The sequence below is a fragment of the Erinaceus europaeus genome, chromosome 13 (assembly GCF_950295315.1).
Source record: "Erinaceus europaeus chromosome 13, mEriEur2.1, whole genome shotgun sequence".
Lineage (NCBI taxonomy): Eukaryota > Metazoa > Chordata > Mammalia > Eulipotyphla > Erinaceidae > Erinaceus > Erinaceus europaeus.
This window is the reverse complement of record NC_080174.1, coordinates 14,655,013-14,671,405: the sequence shown is the minus strand read 5'-3', so window position 1 is coordinate 14,671,405 and position 16,393 is coordinate 14,655,013. Positions and strand designations below refer to the sequence as shown.

Below are 16,393 nucleotides of genomic sequence, written 5' to 3'. Positions count from 1 at the left end.
GTTTTATTGTTGTAGTTATTGATGTCACTGTTGGATAGGACAGAGAGAAATGGAGAGAGGAGGGGGAAACAGAGAGGGGGAGAGAAAGACAGACACTTGCAGGCCTGTTTCAATGCCTGTGAAGTGACTACCCTGTGGGTGGGGAGCCGGGGCTCGAACCGGGATACTTGAGCCGGTCCTTGCGCTTTGCGCCACCTGCGCTTAACCCACTGTGCTACCGCCCGACTCTTATCCTCCCCCTTTTCTTTTTTAAAATACACCTTATTATTTATTTTAATTTATTAGATAGAGACAGAAATCGAAAGGGAAGTGTGTGGAGGAAGGGAGAGAGAGCCACCCACAGCAATGCTTCATAGTTTGTGAAATTTGCCTCCTGTAGTCGGGACCCTTGAACCCTGGTCCTTGCACATTGTAACATGTGCGCTCAACCAGGTGCACCACCGCCCGGCCTCCACCCTCCCCTTTTCTAAACCTCAATTCTGTCTCTTACTCTTATGGACACTGACATTTAACTTCTCTTTTAAGATATATTCCCTTCCATAGTTATTTTAATTTTCCTCTCTCTTTTTTAAAAACAGTTTAAATTTATTTCCTTTCTTGGCAGAATACACTGTTTTCCCACCTGTAACTTAATATATATATATATATATATATATATATTCTTTGATATTTTCATTTTTTCATATTTTTTATTTTAAATGATTTTTCCACCTGTTATAACAGCATCTCATTTTTTTTTAGCATATCACACAAAAGGCACAAAATCCTTTTCCCCATGAAGCCATTTTACATTCCAGAGCTATTTTGTTAAGGAATAGCTCCCTCCCATTTTTGACCAGTATGTGAAGATCTAATCAACATGGGAAGTGGAGAGGGGGGAATAGTTGCATGTTAATGGTAAAAGGCAGTGTAAGGGAGTTGAATTGAATCCTAGTGTTTGCTCCCTTTTCCTTTGATGAGAATCATGATGAGATGAACAGTCTAGAATCTCTGAGTCCCTCTGTTTTTTACTGTGTCTACATGGGGAAAAAAGAGAGAGAGCCACCCTTGAGTCATCTAAGTGTTTGAGATGTGAGGGCAGCAGGTGCATTCAAAGCTTTCTGGTCCGTGGTATTGCCTTGAAGCATTCAGGAAATAATTACTCACTAGTTGTTATGCTGTGAATGTTGTCACGAACCAGGCTACAAGAATAAGGAACGTTCAGGTCTGTCCCAGAAAGCCTAGGTCATGGCCTGGTGACATTTCTGGCTTCTGTGCACCTTCTATACATTGTCTGACTGCAATGGAGTTTTTCTGAAGATGGGCATCTTGACTCCATAAAGAGCTGTGTGCACATCCTGTGCCTAGTTCAGAGGGATAAGTAGAGCCTGGTTCTGTTTATAGAGCACAAACCCAGCTACATACAGTGCAGTGGGGCAAATGCATATCCTAGGGCTGAAGATACAGCTCTGTGATAGATACAGCTCATGGTAGCACATGATCCTCTTAGGTGAGGCCCTGAGTTCGAGTCCCAGATTCCCCTAACCTCCAAAAAATTTTTTTAATTTTACTAGTGATTTAATACTCATTACAAAATTACAAGATAAGAAGGGCACCTTTCCCACCACCAGAGTTCTGGATTCCCAGTCTCTCCACTGGAAGCTACAGCAGTTCTCTTAAGGCTACAGCTATGAGCTATTATTTCCACAACTATCTCTTTATATTTGTATATACTTGCCCTTTTTTTCCCATGGTCCCACCTCTTTCTTTCAAAGTCATACCTACACCTATTACTACATCTAAATGTCCCTCCCTTTTTCTCTTCTCTCTCCGGGTCCTGATGGAGTTGGAGTTCTTGTCATCTTCCTCTAACATTTCCTCCCCACTGGGAGAATGTACCAAAATTCTTTTCGGGGTTCAGAAGGTGGAAGGTGTGACTTCTGTAATTGTTTCTCTGCTGGACGTGGACATTGGCAGGTCAATCTACTCCCAGACTGGATCTTTTCCTAGTGGGGCAGGCCTCTGGGGAGATGACACATTGGTTCCAGGACACACTGGTGAGGTCTGCCCAGGAAAGTCAGGATGGAATCATAAGAGCGTCTGCAACTTGGTGGCTGAAAGTCTGTAAGATATAATATAGGACAAAATGATTAATGAACAGGAGCCAAAAAGTACCTCAAAAACTTTTTTTTTCCTGGAAGTTTCCTTGACATTGCTACAAGGAAAGTAAATGTGGCGACATTTCCAGCCAGAGATGCTCAGAAGCAACCCTATTTGACCTCACTGCTGCAGGTAGCTGGGCTCCTTCTGGAGCCTTCTTCACCTCCATGAGTCGAGGCCAGAAATTTAGACCCAAGCCAGGACTCAGAAGGAAGCCCCTAAACAGCTCCTCACTTCCCCTTGCTCTCAGCTGACTACACGGTTCCTCCACACTCTCCCTCCCTCTCTAGACAGTCTCTGTCTCCACCTCTATTGGTTTTCTTCAGTGGCTGTCAAAACATTTCTGCCTCAAGGTCTCCTGAAGAACTTGTAGAAGCACAGACTGTGGGTTCCACCCTTCCATACAGCTCACTGTGCTCCCTGTGTTAATGCAACCCCCAAGAGTCTCAGTGCCTTCAGCTCACCGTTTAAAGCAACATAGTCACTGCTAATCCATTTCGCCTGGTGAAATAGACAGCTTTATGATTATCATGACACTGTTCTCAGAACCCGCACTGCTACTGTTCTGCCATTAAATGTTGCATACTGACATGTGTTTAGAGAATGTAACAGAACATAGAAAATATGAAAGAAATGCTTTCTTTGATCTGACCTGTTTTTTTTAGCCTTTTTGTAAGATACCAGGGGTCTTTCTCATATCACTCAAATGTTCTCACAGAAATGTAAGAATAAAAATAATCCAGAGAATCCAGCACTGATTGTCTTTACATTAGGTATATACACAGAAAAGAGTTATGTCTTGGTTGGGGTTTTTTTGTTTTTTTGTTTTGTTTTGTTTTTATTTTTGTCATTAATGGTCTCCCTTTCTCTTAAAAACAAAGGTATCTATCTGGAACCTGGTGGCTGAAAAGAGAGTTAACATATAAAGCCAAACAAGGTTCCAGATGCTAGCACGATGCCAACCAGACTTCCCTGGAAAGATGATCCCACCCATGTGTCCTGGAGCTCTGATTCCCCAGAGTCCTTCCCCACTAGGGAAAGAGAGAGACAGGCTGGGAGTATGGATCGACCTGTCAATGCTCATGTTCAGTGGGGAAGCAATTACAGAAGCCAGACCTTCCACCTTCTGCATCCCACCATGACCTTGAGTCCATACTCCCAGAGGGATTCTTCTTCTTCTAGCGTTTGTCCTTCTTCCGTAGCCAGTCAACAGCGTCAGGTTGAGCCTGATGTAAAGTTTCGAGACCTCCTTTGAATCTGGAGAGGTGGCAGTCGTTGACTATGTGGGTCATAGTCTGTCTGGAGCCGCAGGGGCAGTTCGGGTCGTCTCTGGCTCCCCAGTGATGGAACATAGCGGCGCACCGGCCATGGCCTGTTCGATAGCGATTGAGGAGGGCCCAATCATAACGTGCTAGGTCAAAGCCGGGTTGACGCTTGCAGGGGTCTGTGATGAGGTGAGGTGTGGGATAAAGAATAGGAAAGCTATCAGGGGAGGGGATGGGATACGGAGAGCTGGTGGTGGGAATTGTGTAAAGCTGTACCCCTCTTATCCTATGGTTTTGTCAGTGTTTTCTTTTCATAAATAAAAAATAAAAAAATAAATGTATCTTTTAAAAAATACTTGTTTTTAATGTCATACTAGGGTTTCACTCTTCCAGGCCAACTTTTTCTGACAGAGTAAAAGAGAGAGAGGGAGGAACAGAGGGAGGGAGAAAGGAGGAGGAGGAGGAAGAGGAAGAGGGAGAAACAAAGAGAAGAATAAGGGGAAAGATTTGATACCACAGCGCAGATGCTTCCTTCAGTGTGTTAGGTGCCAGGCTCAAACCTGACTTGCCTGCATGGCAAAGCAGACACACTACCCAAGTGAGCTGCTTTGCCAGCCCTCTGGAGTTATGTTTCTAAGCAGACATTCTCAGAGGTCACTAGGGCAGGGGTGTTGAGGGTGTCAGTGTGAAGAATAAAGAGTAGAGAAAGAGGCGGAGTTCAATTTCTTTTCATGCACAAGCTTGGGGATAGGCAGACCATTATTTACTGAGTCTGCCATGAGCCACAGAAGCACTGGGTAATGAACTGCGAGTCAATTGCTTCTAAACTTAAATTTCGTCTCTTCAAACAATCATTGTGAGCACAAATATCTAATTAAAAGGTTCAGACACCAAGATGCTGGGATGTGTCAGTCTCCACAGCATGTGTAGTATTTAGTCTTAATTCATTCGACAAATATTTAGAGAGAGGGAGAGGGAGAGAGAGTGAATGGAGAGTGTTAGTCTGGACAGACCCAGTCTGCTGCCATGTTTGAGACAGCTCTGGAGTTCAGACTCTGTAGTGTTGCTGCTTTTCAACTTGAATTATCTCACCAACTATGTCATGTCTCACTTCTGTTGCACAAAGTACCCATTTTTGATGTACTTTTACAAAATTTCCAGCATGTCAGTTTTGAAGAGGTCAGTTAGAAAAATCTGAACAAAGTGGAATTCAGGAAGTCAAGAATCCCAAGAATGCTTGGAATTTCTAACAGATTTTAATCATCACTTTCAGTATCAGGACATGTTCCAGACACCCCAGAAATGTGAGTGTATACATATTCATATATGACTTTTTGCTTTGCTGACAACTGCAAAATAAACAATTGAGAGAGACACCCACTAAAACAAACAAACAACAGTAAAGCAAAAAAAAAAAAAAAAACTAAGAGGCTTTCCTTTGAAGTATCTGCTTTATGAATTTTGATAATAAAAGAAACATGAGATTTGGCCTTGTTCCATTTCCACTTTTAAGCTTTACAGAAGTAGATTCAGACAGTACTGTATATGCTAGTAATGGAGCGACAGAGATATAAAATTATTACTAGCTTCTTTCTTGATATAACTTTTTAAAATATTTAATTTATTTATTTGAAAGAGAGAGACCAGAGCATTGCTCAATTCTGGATTATGGAGGTGCTGGTGATTGAACCTGGACCTCAGAGCCTCAGACATGAAAGTCCTTTGCATAACCATTATGCCGTCTCCCCAGCCCCGTGATTTACCTTTAAAGAAAAAAACTATTCATTTGTGTGTGAGAGACAGGGACAGAGAGACAGAGCACTGCTCAACTCTGGCTTATCGGGCTGGGGAGATAGCATAGTGGTTATGCAGAAGACTCTCATGCCTGAGGCTCTGAGATCTCAGATTCCATCAGCAACTCTGGCTTATGCTTTGCTAGGTGTCTAGCCTAGGCATTCAGGCATGTAAGTCCTGTGACACGCTGATATGCTGAACTATCTCACTAACCCTTGTAACTTTTTTTTTTTTATAAAAATGAAACACGGACAAAACCATAGGATAAGAGGGGTACAACTCCACACAATTCCCACCACCAGCTCTCCGTATCCCATCCCCTCCCCCTGATAGCTTTCCTATTCTTTAACCCTCTGGGAGTATATACCCAAGCTCATGTGGGAGGCAGAAGGTGGAAGGTCTGGCTTCTGTAATTGCTTCCCCGATGAACATGGGTGTTGACAGGTCAATCCATACTCCTAGTCTGCCTCTCTCTTTCCCTAGTGGGGCGGGTTCTGGCAGAGGGCATAAAAGGCATTTTCTTACTAGAATTTCATTACAGTGAAAAGTTTGACGTCGCCAGTTAAAATGGCTTCGTCAGTTAAAATGACTTTGTCACATTGTTTTCATGGTAGCAATCAACTAAATTAACTACAGGACTATAAATATGGTTAGCAACGTTTAATTCACTGAGAAGCATGGTGTAAAGTTCATAAGTGTTGCACAAAACACAGCTGTTTGGCCCTCATCCAAGAGTTAATAATCGAGGAATAAAGGAGTTGGGGAGATGACCTTTAGCTTGATATAAGTTGGTAAGTTGGATCCTATATATGCTAATTTTGTACTTTTCTTAATAGATGGAACTGATTAAAAACATAAGTACTGCTGAACAGCCCTATTTATTCACTCGACATGTTCATTTCCTCAACTTCTCAAGGTAAGATATTTTCCAATTTAATGGTTCTTTAATTTCTTTTTAGTACTTAGACTCCCTTCTAAAGCATTTATTTTTAAAGTCAACCTTCATTTCCAAGGTAGCGTAATTGCTCTTGGAAAGATATTTTTTATCTGTCATTTTTTTTTTCTGTAAGGAGAACAAAATTTGAAATATTTGGACAGAAAATTCATTTCTTTCTAGAATATTGATCTTGCATCTTGTGAAGACTTAAAATTGTATTTTAATGAGCAGCTATTTGGCCTAACAGTGTTCTAGAAGAAAAAAAAGAGAGAGAGAATAAGATTTTTGTACGGAAAGAAACAGCAATGAGGGAGCTGGGTGGTGGCATATGTAGTTAAGCACTCCTATTACCAAGTGCAAGGACCAAGGTTCTAGCCCTGCTCCTCACCTGCAGTGTGTCCCATTTCACAAATGGTAAAGCAGGTCTGTAGTTATCTATCTTTCCCTCTCTCTCTCTCTCCCCTCTTTCTCTCTCTCTCCGTGTGTGTGTGTGTGTGTGTGTGTGTGTGTGTGTGTCCCATCCTCTCTCTCTCTGTCCTATCTAATAAAATGGGGGGGGTGGAGACCAGGAGTGGTGGATTCATAGAACTGGCACCAAGCCCCAAACACTGGAGGCAAATAAATAAATAAATAAATAAATAGAAAAAGAAACAAGAAACAAGCAGCAATGAGTATTTTAACAGAAATAAGTTACTGTTTATTTTTCTATAATTAAATCTCTGAGAAAATTTAGTGGTGGACAAATGTGGGTTTTCTCAGATCCAAAATGCTAACACCAATCTCTCTGTCTAGCTTTTTAATATTTTGCATGATTATTCTGAGCCCAGTATGTTTGATGTTGGTGAAGCTTTAGAGGTGTGTTGTTCTTGTTGTTGTTACATTTTTATTAGCTATAGAGACATTTAGATAATACTGAAACTTTTCAAATTTAGAGTTTTAGACCCTTGCTAAGTTCAAGTTGCTAATTTCTTTTTTTTTTATTTTTATTTATAAAATGGAAACACTGACAAAATCATAGGATGAAAGGGGTACAATTCCCACCACCAGAACTCCATATCCCTTCCCCTCCCCTGATAGCTTTCCTATTCTTTATCCTTCTGGGAGTATGGACACAGGGTCATTATGAGGTGCAGAAGGTGGAAGGCCTGGCTTCTGTAACTGCTTCCCCACTGAATATAGGCATTGACAGGTCAATCCATACTCCCATCCTGTCTCTCTCTTTCCCTAGTGGGGCAGGGCTCTGGGGAAGTGGGGCTCTAGGACACATTGGTAGGGTCGTCAGCCCAGGGAAATCCAGTTGGCATTATGGTAGCATCTGGAACTTGGTGGCTGAAAAAAGAGTTAACATATAAAGCCAAACAAATTGTTGACTAATCATAAACCCAAAGGCTGAAATATTGCTGATGAAGATTTGGAGTCTCCGTTTTGGAAGTAGCTAGTAGGTCTATTTTAAGTATATTCCAAAGGGCCTTATTAGTTTTTTCCTGAGCCTGACATCTGATATGCAGGCAGACCCAAGTTATTGTCTGGGAAGATGATGTCATGGCTGGAAAAAGGGCTAGAAAGCTGGATCAGGGAAGAGAGTAGCTCCCAAATATGGGAAGAGTATATAAATATTGTTGACTGTAAAACCCATTGATTTGATCTGGAGCCCATATTCAGCTTAGGAGCCTATGTAACCTCTGCATCCCTGTAGGTCCAAACTCATATTCTGTGGTCATGAGTAGGAACATTCCAAGTTGCACCAATTTCAGGACCCATCTTCCTCAGGTGGTAGAGTATGTTATCCACTCACCCTTTGGAGGATGGAACATTCTCTACTGTTATTGATCCACATTGAAGGCAAGGTCCTATGGGGGCCCCAAAGGGGTCCATTATGTTGTTCCTGATGGAGATGACCAGTGACAATGGGGAGAGCGATCTATTCGCAGTCTAGGGTCATCGTGTCTGTGTGGGAATCCCAGGACTCCCCAACTAGGGCCACAGCTAATGGGGTAGCCTGATAGTGACTAAAGAGTCATCATTAAAGTATGCCGGTCTCTTGCCCTTATTCAGCTTTTGTAGTCCTTACTTTGATAAGCTTACCTTTGGAGTGGATTGAAGGAAGTGTAATAGGTATTGGGTGAGGAGGGTATCTATGTCTAAGTAGAAACTATTTCATTAGGTACTTTGTGGTGTGTTTTTAGGTCTTTCTACTTGCTTGCTTCATTTATTGGCTTACTGCAAACTATTGTGCACTTTGGCTTTCAGGTATCTATTTTGCCCTAATTTATGGATACATGTGTACATATGCCCTGTCTCATGGGCTCTGGTGTATATCTAGGTTTTGAAGTTTTGATAAGAAGTGTGCCACCCAAAATTGAATTAAGGAGTCCTATGAGAAAGGAAAGGTCTCACCCAACCCCCAGACTGTTTTCTGCAGAGGCTGAATAAATTTATTTTCCACCAGCAGTATAAAAGGACACCTTCCTCTCCAACCCCCCACCCCCACACACACACATCCTCTCCAAAACTTAATATTTGTCTTTCTTTCTAAAGTTTAGTGCATTCTCTTCTCTTGTCTCTGTGCTCTATTATAAACAACTTTTTCTGTTAAGAAAGTTGCTTCTTTGTTTTTCTTTTCTCAAATCACTTTATTAGGGAGGTAGTGGATGATTACAGTACAGCTGTTGATACATGGATACAATTTCTCTTCTCCCCATGATAGGTGTCTGCAAAACATTCTCACCCCCAGCTTAAGTCCTTTTCTACTGTCATGCACCAGGATCCCAGAGCACCTTTTGCCCTCTCCCTCCCCCTCCTTCCTCACTGTGCTTTGCTTTGATGTTATACACCACACCAAGTCCAAGTTTTACTTAGTATCTTTCCATTTCTTTCTTGTTGCCCAAGTTCTACCTGTGAGGGAGATCATCCTGCATTCTCTCTATTTGGTTTATCTCACTGACCATGATTCCTTCATGTTCCATCCAAGATGAGGCAAAGATGACTTTATTATTTTTTAATATTTATTTATTTATTCATTCCCTTTTTGTTGCCCTTGTTGTTTTATTGTTGTAGTTATTATTGTTGTCGTCCTTGTTGGATAGGACAGAGAGAAATGGAGAGAGGAGGGGAAGACAGAGAGGGGGAGAGAAAGATAGACATCTGCAGATCTGCTTCACCACTTGTGAAGTGACTCCCCTGCAGGTGGGGAGCCAGGGCTCGAACCAGGATCCTTACATTGGTCCTTGCACTTTGCACCACCTGGGCTTAACCCACTGACTTTATTTTTTAACAGCTGAATAGCATTTCACTATATATATAATCACAACTCTTAGCCACTCATCTGTCCTTGGGCATCTGGTCTACTTCCAGTTGCCACCACCAGTCCCTCAGACCATTTTCTGCAGAGGCTGGACAAATTTACTTTCCACCAGCAGTGTAGAAAGACACCTCCCTCTCCGACCCACCCCCCCCACCGCAACACACACATCCTCTCAAACACTTGATACTCTTCTTCTTTCTAAAGTATGACATTCTCACTTTCTCAAGTAACATCTCCTTTTTGCCTTAATTTGCATTTCTCTCATCATCAGTAATTTTGAGCACCTTTTTGTATGTCTGTTGACTCTTTGGGTCACTTTTTTTCAGTGAAAATTCTGTAAACTCGCAGCTGATTCCTCTTCTCTGTTTTGCCCTTAGAATTGACTTGTGACCTGGGGCCTCTCTTGGTAGTGCTTCTTTTTTTTTTTTCAGAGTGCATAGATGTTTATTTATTTATTTATTTATTTTTATTTCTTTATTGGGGAATTAATGTTTTACATTCAACAGTAAATACAATAGTTTGTACATGCATAACATTCCCCAGTTTCCCATATAACACTACAACCCCCACTAGGTCCTCTATCATCCTTCATGGACCTGTATTCTCCCCACCCCACCCACCCCAGAGTCTTTTACTTTGGTGCGATACGCCAATTCCAGTTCAGTAGTGCTTCTTTCTTGGCATTTTCATGAGGATAATAGGAGCTTCCAAGCCCACAGGGGAGTGTGTAGCTGCTAGCTGGTTCTGATCCAATGTCCCTCCTTTTCACACCAAGTATCCTGGGGGAGACCTTGAGTATGCCTTGCTCCTGAGTTGGCACCTGGAGTGTGGGGAGAGAGGGCACTGCTGCTCTGTCCCTGGATGCCTAACAACCCAGGGATGTGAAAGAAAGTGCCAGCCTTCAAAGGGCTTTTCCTGCTGTGGAGCAGGCCCTGTGCAGATGAAACAAAAAGGGAATGAGATTCTCAAAGCCAGTTACTAAGCAACAAAGAGGAGTTGCTGCCTTATCTGTGAAAGCAAGCTTCCCCTGAAGTTCCCCATCAGGTCTGATAACCAGTGTCCTCTTCGATGGTGAAGAGGACACATGCACATTATCCTCAGAGGCCCAGGGCCCTGGCACTGAGATAGAGCAGTGTGTTTCTAAGCACATTTACAAAGCTGCTTGTTACCGGATTTTCCGGGGTAGGTGCCTGGCCTCAGGCTTCCAGTAGACCAAGAACATATAATTAGACATAATTAGATAATGAGGACTTGTTAGCTATTTTAGGCACCTTGTTTTATGACTTGTAGAAAGCTTAGACTGTCTCCCATAGCCTCTGCTGTTCTGTGAGATTCCTTCTGCCTCTCCCTGGACCTCCTCAGTTCTCATTAACTTAACTGCTATTTCATAGGTCAAATCTTTACTGCCAAGACAAATTGCTATACAACTATTGTTTTTTAACCACCAGGTTTATCACTGAGGCTCAGTGCCGGTGACTCCACCATTCTCAGTGACCAGTTTTTTTTTTCCTTTTTTAAAACACAATTTATTATTTTTCCCCTTTTATTGCCCTTGTTGTTTATTGTCATTGTTGTTGGATAGAACAGAGAGAAATGGAGAGAGGAGGGGAAGCCAGAGAGAGGGAGAGAAAGATAGACACCTACAGACCTGCTTCACGGCTTGTGAATCAACCTCCTTGCAGGTGGGAGGCCAGGGGCTCAAACAAGGATCCTTATGCTGGTCCTTCACACCATGTGCACTTAACCCGCTGTGCTACCGCCAAGCTCCCCCCTTTTTTTTTCCTTTTTTATGTTTGTGTTTTTATTTGTGATTTAATAATGCTTTACAATATTATAAGATTACTGGGATGGGGGAGTTGGGCGGTAGTGCAATGGGTTAGGTGCACATGGTGCAAAGCACAAGGACTGGCTTATGAATCTGGGTTCGAGCCCCAGGCTCCCCACCTGCAAGGAGGTTGATTCACAGGCGGTGAAGCATGTCTGCAGGTGTCTGTCTTTCTCTCCCCCCTCTGTCTTCCCCTCCTCTCTCCATTTCTCTCTGTCCTATCTAACAACAACGACATCAATAATAATAATAACTACAACAACAATGAAAAACAACAAGGGCAACAAAAGGGAAAATAAATATATATAAAAAAGATTACATGGATGGGGTAGGAGTGATTTAATAATACTTTACAAGATTATAAGATTACAGGGACAGTGTGGGGTATGGTGGCACTCCCAGTTAAGCATAACACTAAGTGAAAGGACCTGGGTTTAAGCCCCTGCTCTCCTCCTGCAAGGGGGGGGGGGGGGTCACTTCACAAGTGATGAAGCAGGTCTACAGGTGTCTGTCTTTCTCTCTCCCTCTCTGTCTTCCCCTTCCCTCTCAATTTCTCTCTGTCCTATCCAATAAAATGGAAAAAAATATGAGTTTCAATTCCCTATATTCCACACATAAGCAAAACTCTCAAGTAGCAGTCTCCCTTCCTTACTTCACTAAGCACAATGACCTCCAGTTCTATCCATTTTGTCTCTAAGGACACAATCATCTTTTTAAAATTCAGAATAGTACTCCGCTGAATATGCAAGTCTCATAACTACTTTATCCAGTCATCTGTTGATGGGCATTTAGGTTGTCTTCATGTTTTAACAACTATGAATAATGCAGCTATGAACATAGGCGTTCAGATACCCTTTTGAACTAGTATTTTTATTCCTTTGAATATCTGTCTAAGATATTCTGATAGAGATGACCTGTAACAATGGAGAGAGGGATTTATTCGAGGTCTAGGCCCATCATGTCTGTTTGGGAATCTCAGGACTCCCCGAATAGGGCCCCAGCTGATGGGGTGGCCTGATAGTGACTAAAGAGTCATCATTAAATTATGCCAGTCTCTTGCCCTTATTCAGCTTTTGCAGTCCTTGCTTTGATAAGGATAGCTCTGGAGTGAGTGAGGGAAGTATAATAGGAAGTAGGTGAGGAGGGTATCTAAGTCTAAGTGGACACTATTGCAGGATCATAAGGGATTTCCATTTTTATTTTTCTGAGAACTTTCCATACTGTTTTCCAGAGGAACTTCATTTGTTTGCAAACCCGCCTACACTGCAACACAGTCCCTTTTTCTCTATATCTTTGGCAGCACTCACTCCTTCCTGTTTTGTTGATATAGGCCATTCTCAAGGATGTGAGGTGATATCTCATTATGATTTTAATTTGTGTTCTGAGAACTCTCCAGACTGTTTTCCAGAGGCTGGACAAATTGACTTCCCCACCAACAGTGTATATCTCCTTTTTAAAAATTTTTCCCATTTTTCAATCATTATTTTATTTGATAGAACAGAGAGAAATTGAGAGGGAAAGGAGATAGAGGGAGAAGGAGAACAAGAGAGGAAAAGAGAGATAGAGAGAGAGAGAGGACTACAGCATTGTTTCACTGCTTGTAAACATTTCCCCTGCAGTTGGGAACCAGAGGTTTGAACCAGGGTCCTTGTGCATGATAATCTGCGTGCTTAATCAGATGCACCATTACCTGGCCTCATTGTATGTCTTGTTTAGAAAACCGCTTATTGAGATCTTTTGCCCACTTTTTATTTGGGTGAGTTGGATTGAGTCATATAATTTCTTTATATCACTCTCTTGTCAGATATGCTTGAGTTTTTGACAGAGAGTGAGTGACAGAGAGAAATAAAGAGAGAAAGGAGAGAAGATGCAGCACTGCTCCAACTTTTGTGAAGCTGCCTCCTGCCCACCAGGTGGTGATGAGGGGCTTCAACCCAGGCACTTGTGCATGGTGACATGGTGTGTGCTCTACTGAGTGACCCGTTACCCTGCCCTACAATAGATTATCATAATTTCTTCAGGACAGTGGCAAACTCCAAGGCTGGTCAAAGCCAGCGTCTTCATAGGATCAGCCGTGCTGGGCACTGTGTGGTGACTGTACCTCTTCGTGGACTCCATTGCCAGGTCCTTGCTCCATGTCCAAGAATCTCTCTTATCTTGATTGATTGAATTCTGCAAGAAAAGAAAGGTTTTTGACAACATATCTTAGAAGACTCCACATCTGAGAGAACAAAGTTAGTTTGGTTGTCAGGATCTCGGGGGGGGGGGGGAGGGGGGGAAGGAGATAGGGGACCTTTGTTTTTCTTCATATAACAAAGGGACAGGCCTTGCCTCCCCCAACAGTATAGAGTTGTTCAAAACATACTGAAAGTTCTTTGTGAGAAAGATACTATATGCATTCAAAGTAGAAAGATATGTATATTTAAAGTGACATTTAGAAAGATATTTGTGGGGGCTGGGCACATAGACTGGTGGAGCACACACAGCTTACCTCAAGACTCAGGTTGAAGCCTCTGGTCCCCACCTGCAGTGGGGGAAGCTTTGTAAACAGTGGAGCAGTGCTGCAGGTGTCTCTCTGTGTCTCTTCTCTATTTCTCTGTTTTGTATCACCAAATGAAAGAAAGTGGAAAATAAATGAAAAAGAAAAAGGAAAAATGTTATTGAGAGCAATGGGACCATCCCTCAGGCCTTGAACCCCAGCAGTAACTCTGGTGGGAGGGGGCTACATTTATGTGGAGTCTGAGCCCAGAATTTTGATCATGTCTGTGTTTATCCTTGCAGGGACTCTGTGGTAAAGGCTTGATGGAAGCCCCTCCACCCTCCTTACTGACTTCTCCTTATAATTTTTTATTTTCTTTTTCTTTTTCCAATTATGCACTTTTTCTTTTCCTTCCTTTCTTTCTTTCTTTCTTTCTTTCTTTCTTTTTTTAATTCAGGACCTTCCCGTTTCCTCAGTGAGTAATGATTATGTGGTACTCTTGCCTAAGGAAATTGTAACTTAGGGAAAGAAATTCCACTGAGGAGAAAGTAGCCACAAAGTCCAGTGAACTTTCAGAGAAAGAGTCACAGGGTTTCCTCAAGCAGAAGTAGTGGAAGAGCCTCTTTCCGAAGGGTACTTCTGGGAAGGCCTTCTAAGCAGAGGCCATGGCTGCTCAGTTCTAGGCAATTGAAGAGGTAGGACATTGGCAACCCAAAGAGAGGAACTTCTTCTTCTTCTAGCGTTTGCCCTTCTTCCGTAGCCAGTCAACAGGTCAGGTTGAAAGCTGTCAGGAGCTGCTTGTTGCTGGCTTTGAAAGTGACTGGGATCCATGTGGATTCAGTCGGCTAGGAAGGATCGTCAGTTTCCCCAATAAATGGGTACTCACGGGATGCACCACGATAAGGTCGATCCAATGCATCCCAAGAGAGGAACTGAAAGGAATCCAGTAAATGGGTGCTTCGAGGGGCAGTCAAAAGCCTTAATCAGGAAAAGATGGAGACCACCCTGAGCAGTCAGACCTCTAAAATTTCATGCCAACTGTGAGAATAAGCCCACCTTCTCATCTCTCTGCCTACACAAGGACTGGGGCCTGAGATTTGAGACAGCCATCAAGATGAGAGGAATGCCAACTTGAGCTGTAATATAAGATGATTGTTGGACTTATAGAACATGGGAAGCCAGGAGAGTCAGCTTTTCTTTTGAATGAGCAATAATTTGATTTAGAGAAGTTTCTATGAGTATCCGAAGAAAGGTTCCAAATGAAGTTGGAACTTCTTTTTTATTTTTTAAGTGTTTTATTTATTCATTATTATTGGATAGAGACTGAAAGAAATGGAGAGGGAAGAAAGAGTTAAGGAAGGAGAGAGAGGGACAATGGTGGTGTACCTGGTTGAGCGTACATGTTACAATACTGTAGGACCCAGGTTCAAGCCCCCAGTCCCCACCTGCAGGAGAAGGCTTCATAAGTGGTGAAGCAGTGCTGCAGGTATGTGTGTGTCTTTCTCCCTCTCTATCCCCCCTCCTCTGAATTTTTGGCAGTTTCTAATAAATAAATAAGGATAATAAAAAGATAAATGAATAAGGATAATAAGAAATAATAATAAAGAGAGACACCTGCAGCCTTCTTCACCATTTGTGAAGCTTCCTTCAGCTAGGGAACCCTGTAGGTGGGGACTAAGGGCTTGAACCTGGGTCCTTGAGCACTGCAGTGTGTGTGCTTAACCAGATGCACTCTTAAGAAACCAGCTGTTGGGAGTCGGGCTGTAGTACAGCGGGCTAAGCGCAGGTGGCGCAAAGCACAAAGACCAGCATAAGGATCCCGGTTCGAACCCCGGCTCCCCACCTGCAGGGGAGTCGCTTCACAGGCGGTGAAGCAGGCCTGCAGGTGTCTATCTTTCTCTCCTCCTCTCTGTCTTCCCCTCCCTCTCTCCATTTCTCTCTGTCCTATCCAACAACAACAACAACAATAATAACTACAACAATAAAACAACAAGGGCAACAAAAGGGAAAAAATAAATAAAATAGATATAAAAAAAAGAAACCAGCTGTTCTTAAGAAACCTAGATTACTTGCTGCTAGCAAGCCTCTGATTGGTGTCTTTCTAGATGCTGGGGTTACTATGAAAAGACTTAATACTGCAACTGAATATTCTTTGCTGATATCTCTAATTACCCTACAATCCTTTCTTTTTAAAAAGCATTTTTTTAATTTATTTTGGTGAGAGAAATACAGAGAGAAAGAGAGGAATAAGGCAGGGAGACCAGAGCACTGTTCAACTCTGACTTATCATGGTACTGAGGATTGACATCTTTGATGTGTCAGGCTTGCAAGGCATTTTACATACCCATTACATCCTTAATTTGCTGGAGGGTCCTTGTGATGGGCAAATTGTCTCAGTGAGTCTAGTCCCCATCTCTCCATTTGCTTTTGCATATAAATGTCTAGACCTTTAAAGCAACTGGCATTTTACTAAAATGAATAGTTCATTCACTGGCCTGCACTTCTTTTTCTTTTATTACTAATAGGACGTTCTCACTTTGAAATCTAGACACCCTGAGGGATGTAAAATGCTGTCCGGGGAGCTGTTGGTGATTCATCTGTACTCCTCTTTATTTCCTGTGTCCATCATCTGTTATGATCTTTCCTTTGC

General features: G+C 42.4%; 1 protein-coding gene across 6 annotated transcripts in view; it reads left to right on the top strand.

The window, feature by feature from the left end:
* The window catches only part of UST (uronyl 2-sulfotransferase), a 426,518-nt gene that overhangs the window by 235,547 nt on the left and 174,578 nt on the right, over positions 1-16,393 (top strand). For all 6 annotated transcript variants that reach the window (XM_060205366.1, XM_060205365.1, XM_007516394.3 and 3 more), the window contains exon 4: positions 6,035-6,114. In XM_060205366.1, the coding sequence (XP_060061349.1) occupies positions 6,035-6,114 (80 nt within the window). The remainder of the gene's footprint in view (positions 1-6,034; positions 6,115-16,393) is intronic.